Source organism: Narcine bancroftii, chromosome 6, assembly GCF_036971445.1.
Source record: "Narcine bancroftii isolate sNarBan1 chromosome 6, sNarBan1.hap1, whole genome shotgun sequence".
NCBI classification, from domain to species: Eukaryota; Metazoa; Chordata; class Chondrichthyes; order Torpediniformes; family Narcinidae; genus Narcine; species Narcine bancroftii.
The window spans coordinates 234,455,011-234,470,716 of NC_091474.1; the positions used below are offsets into that span (position 1 = coordinate 234,455,011).

Consider the following 15,706-nt stretch of genomic DNA (forward strand, 5'->3'; position numbering starts at 1 on the left):
TGTTCACCCAATCATTTTCAGGAAAAGTAAACAGTAAATCAGTCTCCCATTTAAGTTTAGATTTTTCCCAATCTGGTTTATCCATATTGTCCTGTAATAAATTATACATAACTGAAACATAACCCTTCTTTGGTATAGTAGAAGTCAAAGATTCAAATTTCGATAAAGTAGGTAAATACATCTCTCTACCATTATCTTTTACCAAAGCCCTAAGCTGATAATACACAAATAAAGAATTTAAAGGTATTTTAAATCGTTCTCTCAAATGGATAAAATAAAATGTCCCTCTACAAAACAGTCCTGCATTGTCTTTATACCTTTAGAATTCCAAATCTTTAAATAACATTGAAAAAGGAATAAGCCGATTATTGTATAATGGAGTTAAAATTGGTAATTTATCTTTTGACCCTAAAATTTTATTTTTTTTAATCCAAATCTTTAATAAATGTTTCAGTATTGGTATATCATATTCCTGTAAAATCAAATTCCAACAGAATATAAATTCATGTATCTCCGTTCTAGGTTAGCCCAACTCGGAGGTTGATCCAAATCTATCAGTCTACTAATAAACCCACTCAGCTGCCTCATAATAATTTTGAAAATGTGGCATTGTAAGCCACCCAATGTAGATTTCCAAGCAAGCTTGTGCAACGTTATTCGAGCTAATTTACCTTTCCACAAAAACTCTCGTACTACTTTATTCAAATCCTGAAAAAAACTCTTTGAAAGTAAACAAGGTATTGATTGAAATAAATATTGAATTCGAGGAAAGATATTCATCTTAATACAATTAACAGGTCCAATTAGAGTTAATGGGAGATCTTTCCATTTAGTTAAGTCTGCTTTAATCCACCTCAATATAGGTACATAATTTAATTGATATAATGATTGATAATCCTTGTCCACAAACACACCTAAGTATTTGATTTTATTCGTCCATCTTAATTGTGTAATATTTTTAAATTCAGAATAATCTTCTACTCCAACTGGCAAAATTTCACTTTTATCTAAGTTAACTTTATATCCTGACAATTCTCCAAATTTCGATAAACACTCCTGTAACTGTTTCAACGATCTCTCAGGCTCTATCAAATATATCAACACATCGTCTGCAAATAGATTAATTTTATATTCTTCATCCTTAATCCTCATCCCTCTAATATCCTCATTTTGTCTAATAGCCTGTGCTAACTGTTCCATAGCCAATGCAAATAGGGCTAGCAACAATAGGCAGCCCTGACTAGTTGATCGAGTCAATTTAAAAGGTAAAGATGTCTGTCCATTTGTCACCACCCTAGCAATCAGATTCATATACAAGGCCTTAACCCAACCAATAAAGAAAGGGCCAAATTTAAATTTCTCTAATACCTTAAATAAAAAGTCCCATTCAACCCTATCAAAAGCTTTTTCAGCATCTAGTGCAACTACCATAGGATGATTAGGTTGCTGCCGATATGCATTGATCAAAGTAAACAATCGAAGTATATTATCTGAGGCATTTCCATTCTTAATAGAACCTGTTTGATCAATATGTACTAATTTAGGTAAATATTTAGCAAGTCTGTTAGCTAATATTTTTGCCATAATTTTATAGTCTACATTCAATAAAGAAATAGGTCTATATGGAGATACCTGTAAAGGATCTCTGTCTTTCTTTGGGATAACAGTTATTAAAGCACTTGAACACGTTTCCGGTAACTTCTCATCTCCAGTTACTTGATTTAACACTTCCCCAAATATATTAGAAAATTCATCATAAAAAAGTTTATAGAATTCCACAGGAAACCCATCATCTCCTGAGGACTTACCATTAGGCATTTCCTAAATAGCTTCCTTGATTTCAAAACCCGTAAATGGAGATTCCAACTCCTGAATATCTTTCTCATCTAGTACCGGTAACGTTAATTTAGATAAGTAAGAATCAATAGAACCATTATCCTGTTTCCCCTCAGAAGTATATAATTTCTGATAAAATGAATAAAACTGGTCATTAATTTCCTGAGGCTGAAAGGTGATTATTTAATTCTTCTGAACAACATTAATAGTCCGAGACGCCTGTTCAGCTTTCAATTGCCAGCCCTTGTGAGCCCTTTCCCCCAACTCATAATAATGTTGTTTAGATCTATTAATTAAGCGCTCAAACTGGTAAGTTTGTAAAGTAGTATAGTGCAATTTTAACTTCACTAATATGGCATTTTATCTTGTTATATCTTTCTGAAAATCTTTCTCCAATTCAACAATCTGATTTTCCAACTGTAAACTTTCTGCCATATATTGTTTCTTGACTTTCGTAGAATAGCTAATGATCTGTCCCCTCAAATAAGCTTTTAAAGCATCCCATACTACAAAATGACTCTTTACAGAATTAACATTTTCGGTCAAAAATAAAGAAATATGTTCTTTAACGAAGGTAACAAATTCTGTTTTTTTCAATAACATTGCATTAAACCTCCATCTATATGTGAACGTACTATTTCCGAACTTTCACAAGAGAAAAATAATAATGAATGATCTGATATAACTCTATTTTTATATTCAGTTTGCAGTACCCTACCCTGAAGATGTGCTGATACTAAAAATAAGTCATGCTTTGAAGAATAAAAAGAAAAATCTTTCTCTTTAAATCTTTCATTAACAGATTAAGTTATATTGCCATCTTTGACTTCCTTATACTCTTCGGATTTCTATCTAATAAAGGATCCAAAGCACAATTGAAATCACCACCCACTAATAATATTATCAGCCTGATTTAACAAGAAAAAAGCTTCTGGAATAAACCACTCATCTGCATTGGGTGCATATAAATTAAGCAGTGCCCGAAATTCTGTAAAAAATTTACAATTAACTCTTACAACTCTACCAGCATTCCCTTCAGTAGATTCCAATTCAATTGGTAAATTCTAATGAATTAAAATCACTACTCCTTTTGCTTTAGAATTAAAAGAATAAAAAACTTGATCAACCCAGTCTCTTTTCAATTTCAAATGTTTCTTGTAAAAAAGCAATATCAACTTTCATCTTTTTTTTTATATACGCCAATACTCTCTTTCTCTTTATTGGATTATTTAACCCTTGAACATTAAAAGTTGCAAAAAATACTGCCATTTCCATTTAATCTCCTTTTAGGAGACAAAGGCGGAGAACGACCATTTCTTCTCAATTCCGGCAGGGATTTCACAAAGACTAAGGCATCATGATCATTTTCAAAAAATTGAGATTGAAAGTTTCCATAAAAAACCTTTATAAACCGAACTTATAATCTTTTCGCCACAGAACATCTTTAGCCGTATTGAATTCTCGCCATCTACGAATAACTTCCTGACTCAAATCAGCATAAAAAAGTAGTTATTTTGAACCATTAATGTCGTGCTTTTTGTACTGCCATACGTCAAATCGTTTCTCTATCCTGGTATTTTAAACAATGAATCAAAACTGCTCTCAGTGGTTGTCCTGGAAGCGGTTTTCTATTCAGAGCTCTATGAGCCCTATCTAACTCCAAACCTTCAGGAAAGAACTCTTTACCCAAAACTTCTGGGATCCAGTGTTTAATGAATTTTATAGAATCATAGCCTTCAATATCTTCTGGAAGACCAACTATCTTCACGTTATTTCTCCGACTCTGATTTTCCAAAGAATCAATCTTCTTCAATAAGTCTCTTTTTTGAATTCCCCAATCTACGAAAGATCCTTCCACTTTGTCTATTTTGTCTCGATTACGCTCCACTTGACTTTCACACTCAGAAAAAGCTCTCTCAATTTTCTTAAAATTTTCTTGTACAGTATCAACAGATTTTATACATCTATTAATGTGACTTTTGACTACATTCACATCTCACTTCATATTTGACATTTCCTCACAAAGTATTTTCACCTCCATAAATCCTTGATTCATTTGATCTGATATTTGTTTTGACATATTACCCATCTGATAGGCAATCCCTTCCAGAACAGTAAATACTGAATCCATTCCAGGTTCCGATTCCACTTTTTGAGGTTTACTTTCATAGGTTGCTGGTTCCCCCTGCTGGATGTATTCTGCAAAGGTAAGTAATTCCTCCTCTTCTGTCGGTGTGGATGCCTTGGCATCGGGTCTGGACACCCGACACCGGCACCCCAACCTCTTCAGGGCGCTGGTGTTCGGGCTCCCCCGCAGCCCAAACCTTATCAAGGTGCTCCTGGACCCGCCACGCTCCACGCAGGCCAGGCAAAGCCACGGGGCACGTCGGAGCTTCTTCCAACGCTACTCCGCGCGTCCCCAGGCCAACTGACAAGATCGCAGGTCTCCATGCCGACTGTGTTGTCCGCCCGCACAACTTCACGGCAACGGCCGAACTCACCAAGGTGCCGGCGCCGGTATCGAAATCGGCCGGGCTGGGGTCCCCTGGTCCATTAGGAATCGCCGAAATCGACTCCGAGGATTGCACTGTAAAGGTAGGCCTCAATTCTTCCGTACTTTTAAATGGCGATTTCTTTTGAAGTTGAGCCTTAGATTTTTTTTTACATTAGCTGGCATAGTAATTTACTATCGTTTAAAAAATTTAAAATATTATTTTTAACTAATTTTAAACAACTTAAAGTCAGGCGTTTAATGTTCCAGCTGGGAGAAGGTGGAATACATGTCTTGCCTTTACGCCAACTTGCCACGCCACCTCCCCCCCCCCCCCCCCCCCGGAATGTCAGCTTCTATTGAGGAAGAGGACAGAAGTAACCTTGTATTTCAATTACAGACCTGGGTGAGAGGACACTTGGGATGCACTTGCTGTAGAGGAAATGCAGCCACGGTTCACTAGTTCCAGGAATAGCAAGCACAAGGGTAGAAACACAATTTTGCTAGAATTTAGAAGCTAGTTTTCAATTCCAAAGGGAGTACGTTTTCCTGGCTGAGGAGTCTACAATCAGTGGGTACAATGATTCCTCACTAAAAATTTCTTCACACAGCGGTGAATCTTTGGAATTCTCCTCCACACCTGGTGGCTCATTCACCAAGTTCATTGAAAACAGAGTTTGACAGATTAAAAACAATCAGGAAAAAATGAGAATAATGCAGGAAAATGACTCTGGTGGTCTTGACAAATAATGCTAAAAGTCTCAAAGCCAATGGCCAATTCCTGCTCCCATTTCTTATAATTTTCTAAACGGATTCAAATGGTTTTTAAAATTGCATTTTGGAAGAAGCAAATGCTTCACAGGGAGCAAAAGGAACAACTTACATGAGCCCTGATGTTTGAAAACGGAAAATTAATTATAACCATTTGGAAACAAAAGGGATCATAGCGAATATAAGACAGTTCTTTTGCAAAGTCGAGCTGTGATTATTTCTCTGGTAAAATGCTTCCTTAAAAACTGATAGCCTGAGATCAAATCAAAATATAACCCAAAAATATATCAATTTAGAAGTTGAGAAATAACCATTCCCGAGGAGTGATGTAAAAATGAATGCTCTAAAAAAAGTGCCAGTCCTTGAGCCCACAAATTGAATGTCCTAGGAAGCTCTTTATCAGAATTTTTTTTTAAACTAAGTGTAGTTTTCAAATGGAAGTGACATCATGACAAATTCACTGCATAACTTGGCAAAGTGCCACATTAAATCATTGTTTGACTTTCCAATGTATTGCACTCAAAAGTTAGCTTGTTTTGAACAAAACTTGAACCACTACATCAGTGGCCCTGCATCTTGATTCAACGCGATTGTAATCATGGCCATTCAAATCAGGATCCCAAAGCATGAATGAAATCAGTGGAAAAATCTCAGTTGATTTAACATTACAACCACTGTCCTGAGAGAGAGAGAGAGAGAGAGTGATTTAGAAATTTATATGAAACATTTTTGGCCACATTTGCACTGATTTCAAAAAGTCTCAATCCTTCAACAACCAAGATAGAGTCACCAGGAATTTACCCCCTTGCAAAATCCGAAGTACAAGGCTAATTGGTTATCCAGTCAGGGGAGACCCAGAAGAAACTGGGCGACCTTCACTTGAAATTATTAGGAAGCAAACACTATATTATATACTTAGCAAAGCTATATAGTGTCCCTGTAAAGTTTTTATTTGCAAGTAGGGATCACCTTGGGGACCAACAAAGGGCTGTGGGGAGTCAGCGGGGCAGTGTAGTGACTGACACAGGATTGTGGGGAGAGAGCAGGCAATTGGTTCAGTTTGGGTATATAATATACAACTTCCAAAAGCAAGCTATTGCCCTTTCTAAATTGCTCTGGCCTTGTTCATAGTTACTGAGTTATGGGGCCACAGACAGGTATGCGGTCAGATGTTGCCCGAACGGACATTAAGCAGAGCAAAACTCCTCTCCAAATCAAATATCAGATTCCCCCCATGATCATTCACCTCAAAGCAACATCTGATGCTAAAACAACCTTGTAGTACCCAACACCAAGTCACTCTTTTGCCAGCTGCAAGCGACTTCCTTCCACCTTATCACCACCCAAAATATCAACCACTTTATATATATTTTTTTTTAAAAATCAGTCTCACGAGAAATCAATTATTCACTCTTACTTCATATACTGTACAATAACATAATGCATCACTATATTATTGCAGGTTCTTCAGTGTTGCTTTACTTCACTACGTTCTCAACTCGGTCTAAATTGTCAAGATTGCTCAGGACAATTACAATTTTTTAACAATTTTAAGTCTTTGGTCCGAACCAGAACCTCCATACCTTTTAGTCAGGGATTTTATAACCTGCCTGACCCTGACAAAGGTTTTATTTACAGCAAATTTACAGTGTTCATTTCTGAGCCTCTTCTAATAGTAAAACGACCCTTAAATTGCCTGATTTAAGATTCATTGCAACCACATGGCTCCAGATCTCAGTCTAAACACAAGCAAGGAGATAAATTATCTTCTTCTGTCTTCTTTGCTCCAGCTCCCCACCTCCTTCCATCCCTTCTATCAGAGACCTACCCTACTTAGTCCTTTGTCCTCTTCTCCTATCACTTCTACCTTTCCTCCTGCTCTTACCTGTCAACCTATGTTCTTCCCCCTTGCTCTCCCACCTCTATCCTACCTGTTTTTCCACCTTCCTGACGGGCTCGGAATCAAAACATCGATTGCCGTTTACTTCCTACGGATACTGCATAGCCTGAATTTGTTCAGAAATTGTTTTGCCCACAGCCTCATGTACTGTGAAATTGAGGCCACCACCTGCAAATTAGAGGAATACCTCCAACCAGATGGTATCAATATTGACCTCCAATTTCCATCTAGTTTCCTTTTCCTTACCTGTCTCCCTTCCTTCAAGACCCCACCACCTGCTCCTATTAGAGCTCACCTTCTTAGCCCTTTACCCCATCACTTCTCAGCTTCACTTTCCCATTATCCACCTAGTACCTATTTGCTGTACCCTTCCCCCCTCCCCCCCTTCTCTCCCCCTACCCCCACCATTTTTATTCAGGCATTTGCCAGATTTTCGATATTCCTGATGGAAGGGCTCAGGCCAAAAATATTGACGTCCATATAACCACTTACTGCACAGAACAGGCCAGTTCGGCCCTACTAGTCCATGCCGTAACAAATCCCCACCCTCCTAGTCCCACTGACCAGCACCCGGTCCATACCCCTCCAGTCCTCTCCTATCCATGTAACTATCCAGTCTTTCCTTAAATGTAACCAATGATCCCCTCGACCACGTCTGTCGGAAGCTCATTCCACATCCCTACCACCCTTTGCGTAAAGAAATTTCCCCTCATGTCCGCGTAAAGAAATTTCCCCTCATATTCCCCTTATAATTTTCCCCCTTCAATCTTAAACCATGCCCTCTAGTTTGAATCTCCCCCACTCTTAATTGGAAAAAGCCTATCCACGTTTACTCTGTCTGTCCCTTTTAAAATCTTAAACATCTCTATCAAGACCCCCCTCAATCTTCTACGCTCCAGAGAAAAAAGCCCTAGTCTGCACAACCTTTCTCTGTAACTCAAACCTTGAAATCCTGTCAACATTCTCGTGAACCTTCTCTGCACTCTCTCTATTTTGTTTATATCTTTCCTATAATTTGGTGACCAAAACTGTACACAGTACTCCAAATTTGGCTTCACCAATGCCTTGTACAATTTCATCATAACCTCCCTACTCTTGAATTCAATACTCCGATTTATGAAGGCCAACATTCCAAATGCCTTCTTCACCACACCATCTACCTGAGTATCAGCCTTGAGGGTACTATTTACCACAACTCCTAAATCCCTTTGTTGCTCTGCACATCTCAATAGCCTACTATTTAATGCATATGACCTATTTAGATTTTACTTCTTATGGATACTGCTTGACCTGTTGAGTTTCTCTAGTACTTAGTGCACTGCACACAATTTTTATTTTTCCCCGTGAATAAATCAAAAGTTAAGTATTATTTGGTGAGATGGTTCGGAAGAACTTTTTTCTGGAGTTTTTGGAACGAGATGAGGTGGTGGAGGCTGGTCTCTTGCAATATTTTAGTATCTATACGAGCATCTGAATCATCAAGGCACAAAAACCTATGGACCAAAAGTACATAAAGAGGATTAATAAAAGTCCACTGATCAGCATGGATGTTGTGGGCTGAACAATCCATTTCTGTGTACAACTGCCAGATCCTGAAAAATTAGAAAGTACAAAAGTTCTAGTGATCTAACACTAGATTTATCAAACATAACCATCAAGGTTTAGCCAACATTGTTGAATACTAAATTTTTAAAAGTAGCACCAGAAATAAAAATTCAAACTACTATCCTGTTGACCACTGAACACAGCAAGACCAATTCACTCACCACTTCCTCACTCATTACTTTATTTCCCAACTAACACCTCTTAAATCATTCACAAGGCCCTTTACAATTCTGTAATTCCTCAACACAAAATGCTCCAAAGATCATTTAAGGGGGCACAAAAAGCCCAAAAGACTGAAATATAACAGATATTCAAATAACCAACAGTTCAGTCAAAATTAGCTTAATTCATGTCTGAAAAATAGATTATATAAAGATTTATGATGGTTTTCGCTTGGAGCCTAATCATCTGCAAAGCAAGAACTGAAGAAATAGGGGCAGGAGTAGGCCATCTGGCCCAGCAAGCCTGTTCTGCCATTGATGGGCTCATCTCCTCCTCCCTGTCTTTTCCCCATATCCCTTAATTCCCCTACTTTATAAAAATCTATCCAACCCTCTCTTAACTCTATTTACCGAGGTCATCTCCACTGCTTCAACGGGAAGCGAATGACAGATTGACCACCCTCTATATTCATCAATGGTAGGGTGATCTGCACTTGAAGATCTGAAATAAAAATCAGAAAAACCCAGAAGCACTCATCACCTGTGAAAACAGAAGCAGAATTAATGTTTTAATTTCATAACCTTCCATCAGAAGGGCAAGTAGCAGTTGGAAGCACTAGAATTCAAGCATGACCTCAAGATAAGTGAGGGCCACCACAGCATTCAAGGCAATGCTGAAGTTTTTTTTGAACAAGAATCCAACAAACGCAAGGGCAAAAGCTGAGGTGAAAATTTCTGCATTGCTCAAAAGTTTCTGGAGTGCTCAAGATAGCAGATTGTTAAGCTAGTCAAGTCATATGAGATGGAATGTTTCAAGATTTTCCAAGAGTTCAATACTTTTTCATGGATCAAAAAGCTTTCAAGTTATCATACTCGACGGAAAGGGGAAAAATAAAACCCAGTTCAGGTCTTTCTGAAACTAGACAAACAATATTTTCCAAATTATGTAATAATTTTGATTGACAGAGCAATGGGAAAACAGAAGCCCAAACACAGTGCAAGGAACCAGGAAGCTCTCACATCCTAACACCAAGCTTAGACAAACTTATCCGACCACTTCCAGAACGTTTGATTTTCAGTGGATCCTGCAACTCTGATGATGACCACGTGAATTAAATTCAGATGGTCCATGTGCATGGTTCCCCCCCCCCCTCCCCTCCCGTCCAGAACCTCCATATTCTCAACAGCAAGAATAATCATTCTACAGGTCGAGACTTGTGCAATAACCCCCCTACACCACCACACAGCAAGGAATTCAGGAATGCCACGCACCCATGGACTCGTGGACGACTTGAATCCAATTCTGTACAGTATATTTTAACAAGACCCCCGACATGTCTAACGGGCGAGGACGCACTTGAACACGTCGGCCAAATTTTTCCACGATGCAAAAATAGAGGGGTAGGAAAAAAAAATCCAGCCCCCCCCCCACTTTCCGATAATAACAGGGTGGCGATCCGAGGAACCCCCCCCCCCCACCACCACCCCCTACCCTGGCGAAGATGCAGACCCTGGGCCCAGAGCCTCATGTGGGATTCGGGTCTGGAGGCCCCGCACTCGCCGCCCACCGAAGGGGGATGGGGGGGGGGGGGGTCCCTCCCCGGTGGGTTCGCTTCCCCGCCCCTTCCCCGGTCCCCACGCTTTAGGCCGCGCCGAAGCCCGACCCTCACCTGGTGGAGGCGCCGCGCCGCAGCCCACGACAAGCAGCTGCAAGTGGCGCTGAGGTGCGACGAGGGCACATATTCGTGCCTCAGGTCGCCGGACTGCGTGTCCCACACCCGGATACGGCCGTCGCCGGCCACCGAGGCCAGGCATTTCGCCAAACCGGGCGAAAACACGCAGCACCAGGCTCCGCCGCCTTCCACTCCGCCATCAGCCGCCGCCATGCCGCCTCGACACGTGGTCCCCAGCGCGCAGGCGCACGGCCACGCAGCGGCGGGGCGAGGGCGCCCCCTGTCAATCACCCCCTGTCAATCATCTGCCTCAGCCCGCCCACTCTCTCATCACAGAGGGAAGAACTGGTTTCTGGAGCAAGAAGCGCCCATCCCCACTTCAATATGACTGTCAGGCACCCAAGTTCACCTAAATTCTGACCTGCTGCAGCCCAACAGTCCGAGGCAAAGAGAATAAATATTCATAGCCATTTCCTGAACTTACACGCACATATTACATCCACGTGCGCTTAGAATTTGAAGGGGGTTAAGTTAGGTGAGTTAAATCAATAGTGATAAGTTAAAGTGTTTTCATGTTTAAAGATAACTTTTGTTTAAGTCACCATTTGTCTTGGTGAATATCAGTTGCTGCTGGGTTTATGGGTCCTCTGGGCTCGTAACAGTCGTGACTTCCGTCACAGCCTGGCTTGGAAACTCGAGTACCCAGGAATGCAGAAGGCTGCAGGCTGTGGCAAACCTAGCCAGGTGCATCACGAGCACCAACTTCCCCTTCATTGAAGAAATCTATCTGTAGGAGGCACTGCCTGAAGAAGGCAGCCAACATCATAGATAATCAACATCGCCCCGGTTGCAACCTCTTCAGACAAAAGGCCCAACAGCTCTTGGTTCCATGACATTTTGTTTCTAACCTCATCATGCCCTTTAAACGCCTTGAACAACCCTAACCCTAATTATAAACTACAACAGGACCTCCAAAATCTTTGGTTCACAGTCCAATCTCACTTCTCATTCCTCCAAGTTCACTGGTTGCAGACAATTCTTAGACTGTGCACAGAATTTAACATTTATAAAGTTCACCAGGCTTTGGTGCTTGAAAGATAAATGGTTACCGTTCAGGAAGGTGCTGGTCAGTTTTCAGAGAGAGAGATTTATTGTTCCAGGACATCCACAACTGATGTACTTCCATCAGCCACTCCAATGTCTTTCTGATGAAACTTGCCCCTTCAGGGTTCTCCAGATGATAACCTCTTTCTTTCAGGTCACCAGAGAGTTCCTTTTTGTTTCCCTTATTCCAAGTGAAACATTAGACAGCCAGTCCTCTTCTCTTGCATGAACCACAAGGGCTTTGACCAGGCTGTCTCCCAAAAGAGCTTTCCACAAGTTTGCTTCTGCTGGCTATAACACTATACAAGTGATCTCTATCTGTCTGTCTGTCTGTCTCTCTCTCTCTGAGAGAAAACCTGCTTGACTCTCTCTGCTTGCAAAACCACATGACCCTCTTAGAAGAACAAGTTCTCTTCCAGACAATCTGCGGCTCCAACAAAATCTTTTGCCTTTTGTAAACAACAATATATTAGTGAAGTCTCTTGAGCACCTCTTCAAAGCTCTTGTAAAAGCTGTGAGGCCCCCATATGTCGAGCATTAGCAGAGCTCCAGTATTTCAAATAAGATTTGTTTTAAAGTGTTTGTATGTGACCTACTCTAACAAACCTTTCCCAATTTATCTCCCAAAAACATATCTATATAACTCTGTCACACTATACTTCCCATATTACAGCTGCACAAGATTGATGACGTATTCGACAACATGCCAAATCTGGTCAGACTTCTCAGAAATAGTCTATTAAACCCACAGATAAGGGAGGCATGGTTGTGGTCTGACATATTGACCTCTACATACTGACTCTTTGTTGCGGTGGCCAGGTGCCAAATCTCAGCCTCTTCATATCCACCCTGACATAAGAATCCAATATCCATCATCAAGCTATACTCCTTCAGTCTATCACAGACTTCATCACCCCACCACCAGTTCCAACCTGACAGTTCCCTAACCCTGCACCACCCTCTTCCATCTCCTACCCAAGATTCACAAACAAAACAGTCCCGCAGGCCCGATGTTTCTGCCTGTTCTTGCCTCACTAACATTATCCTTGACACCATCTGGTTCCCTCTCCTCATCCATCCCTTCTACATCCAGGACACCACTCATGTTCTCAGCCTCTTTGAAGATTTCCATTCTCTGACCACCCTCCCCTCCACCTGACTTTCATAATGGATGTGAAATCTCGATACACATACATTTCCCTACAAGAAGGCTTCAGGGCACTTTTGCTTATTTCTTGAATACAGTCATTCGGTCCACAAATCAGTTAACCATGTTGGTTCCAAAGATGAGGAGGGGGCGGGTTAGACTATGAGGAGAGATTGAGTCACTTGGGCCAATGTTTGCAGAAGTTCAGAAGAATCAGAGGGATCTCAGAGAAACAGATAAAATTATGAAAGGAATTGATAAAATAGAAACATTGGCAGATGAGATGGGAACTGGGGGCCATAGCCTTTGGATCCAGGGGAGAAATTGTGTGACAGAGATGAGGATGAACTGCTTTTTTCCAGTCAGTAGTGAATCTGTGGAATATTCTGCCCAAGGAAGCAGTAGAGGCTACCATTAAATATATTTAAGACATGCAGATGGAGTTGACTCCATGGCCAGATCATCCATGATCTTATTGGATGGTGGAGCAGGCTCGATGGGCCAGAAATGCTCCTATTTCTTATGAAAGGGCTGTAACTAACATTCTCCTCTGCTTGTCTTTACTCTTAACAGCTTCTCCTTCAACTCCTCCCATGGTGTATCCATGGCCCCTCACGTGGGTGCCTCGTTGCCGGGTTATGTGGAACAAAACCTATTCCATTTCTGCTCAGGCGCTGCTCCCCAATTCTACCTCTGCTACATCACCAACTGTATTGGTGCTACCACTTGTCCTCCAGCAATTTCATGCACTTCACCTCCCAACTCCCTGCCCTTAAACTTATCTGGACTCTTTCTGACACCTCTCTCACATCCTTGGCCTCCATCTCAGGAAATAAACTAACCATGGACATCAATTAAAAACCCACTAACTTCCCCAGCTTAGACCTTTTCCCACCCATCCCTTTCTCATGTTTCCTCTGCCTTCATCACAGCTGTTCCCAGGATGAGGCTTCTACTCCAGGACATCCAAGATGTCCCTTTGTTTTGATAAATATGAATTCCCCTCCCATTGTCACTGATAAAACCTGTGCTCATATCGCCCCATTTCTAAACTCCTGCCCTCATCTCCCCTCTGGTCCTCACTTTCCACCCCACCACCCAGTGTGTCCAACACATTATCCAACTTCAGCACACTTCCACCACCAGCCTCAAATCTCCTCTCCCCACCCTGTCTACTTTTCACGGGGATCAGTATCTCCAAGATACCCTGGTTTGCTCATCCTTCCCCACCCATCCTTCCACCCAATGAGACACATCCTGGTGTAATCAGAGTAAGTGCAAAACATGTCCCTCCATCTCCATCCAGGGCCACCAATACACCTTCCAGGTGATAAACAGCTTTACGTGGACATTGTCCAACATAATCTCTTGCATTTGGTGCACTCAGTGTGGCCTCCTCTACATGGGTGAGACCAAATACAACCATGGTGATTGCTTCTCCAAACATCTGTGCTCTTTCTTTGGGATGAAGCTTGAACTCCCATTAGCCAAATATTTCAATTCCTCTCATCGTTCCATGTGGAGATGTCTGTCCTTCATGTGATCTATTGTCAGGGTGAGGCCAAATGTAAACTTTAGGAAAAACACATCACATTCCTCCTGGACAGTATTGACTCCAACAGCGTGAACATTGGTTTTTGCAATTTCAGATAACCCCCATCTCAGAATTCAGATTCATATTTATTGTCAGAGTATATCACATATCAACCCTGAGATTCTTCCTGCAGGCGAGCCAGAATCACCACTTATTGGTAGTGCAAAATAAAACTGCGCACAACGTACAGATGTAAACAAATAAAGAAATCTAAACAAACTGACTGCAATACAGAGAGAAAAAAAATAAAGTGAACAAGTAAGAGTCCTTAAATGGGTCTCCGATTGAGTTTGTCAGTGAGGAGTCTGAGGGTGGAAGGGGGAGCAGTTGTTCCTGAACCTGGTCGTGTGAGTCTTGCGACACCTCCACCTCTTTCCTGATGGCAGCAGCGAGAACAGAGAGTGGGCTGGGTGATGTGGATCGTTGATGATTGCTGCTGCTCTCTGATGGCAGCGTTCCCTGTAGATGTTCTTGACGGTGGGGAGGGTTTTGCCTGTGATGTCCTGGTCTGTGTCCCTTTGCAGAGCTTTCCACTCAGGAGTATTGGTGTCCTCATACTGATGCAGTCGGCCATCTCAATCTGATTCCATGGTTTCCATTTCTTCTTCAGCTATTCCTGTTCTCTAATCCCCCACTGCTTTTTTCCTCTTACTTTCTCTTCATGTCTCCCATCTTCTGGTTCTGCCCCAGCTTCTCTTCCCATTGTTATACTTGATAAAGGGTCTGCACCTGAAGTGTTGACTATTTCTATCCATGGACGCTGCCTAACCTGCTGGGTATGTCCGGCATCTTATTGTTTGCTCCAAAAAAGAAGAATTGAGCAGCTGGAGCGTCATCTCTGTTGGAGCAGAGGTAAGGGATTGTCGACATTTTTGGTTGAGACCCTTCAACAAGACTGATTGTGGAGAGGGAGCATTCAGATCACCCAGCTGAAGGAAAAAAATCAATAATCTGGATAGGCTAGGACCTTCCTCCCTGGAGCATAGAAGGCTAAGAAGAAGAAATTCCCAGCATATCCATCTGTTAATAAAATCACATGGGACAAAGTTAAGGTAAAAAGTTCACAGTCTTTTTCCTCAGGATAGAGGAATCTTAAATTGGAAGGCAGATTTAAGGTGAGATTTAGAACATTCCTGAGGGGCACCATTTTCATAAAGAGGGTTCCAAATATGAGCTTCCAGGGGCAGTGATAGAGCTGAGTGCAATTGTAATGTTTTAAAATTACAAGGGTGTCAACATCTCCGAGGATCTGTCCTGGAGTCTCCACATCGATGCAATCACAAGAAAGGCCCACCAGCGGCTATACTTTGTGAGGTGTTTGAGGAGATTCGGGATGTCAAAAAAAACTCTCAAAAACTTCTACAGGTGTACCTTGGAGAGCATTCTGGCTGCTTGCATCACTGCCTGGTATGGAGGCGCCAACT

General features: G+C 41.5%; 1 protein-coding gene across 2 annotated transcripts in view; it reads right to left on the bottom strand.

Annotated features, from left to right (window-relative positions):
- The window catches only part of wdr43 (WD repeat domain 43), a 57,392-nt gene extending 46,722 nt beyond the window's left edge, over nucleotides 1-10,670 (bottom strand). The window contains exon 1 of one of the 2 annotated variants that reach the window (XM_069887708.1): nucleotides 10,435-10,670. In XM_069887708.1, coding sequence (XP_069743809.1) covers nucleotides 10,435-10,650 — 216 coding nt within the window. In that variant the 5' untranslated portion in view covers nucleotides 10,651-10,670. Of the gene's footprint in view, nucleotides 1-9,175; nucleotides 9,200-10,434 lie in introns of those variants that run through there. The other variant, XM_069887709.1, reaches the window with a different exon arrangement.
- Between the last annotated feature and the right edge of the window lie 5,036 nt (nucleotides 10,671-15,706).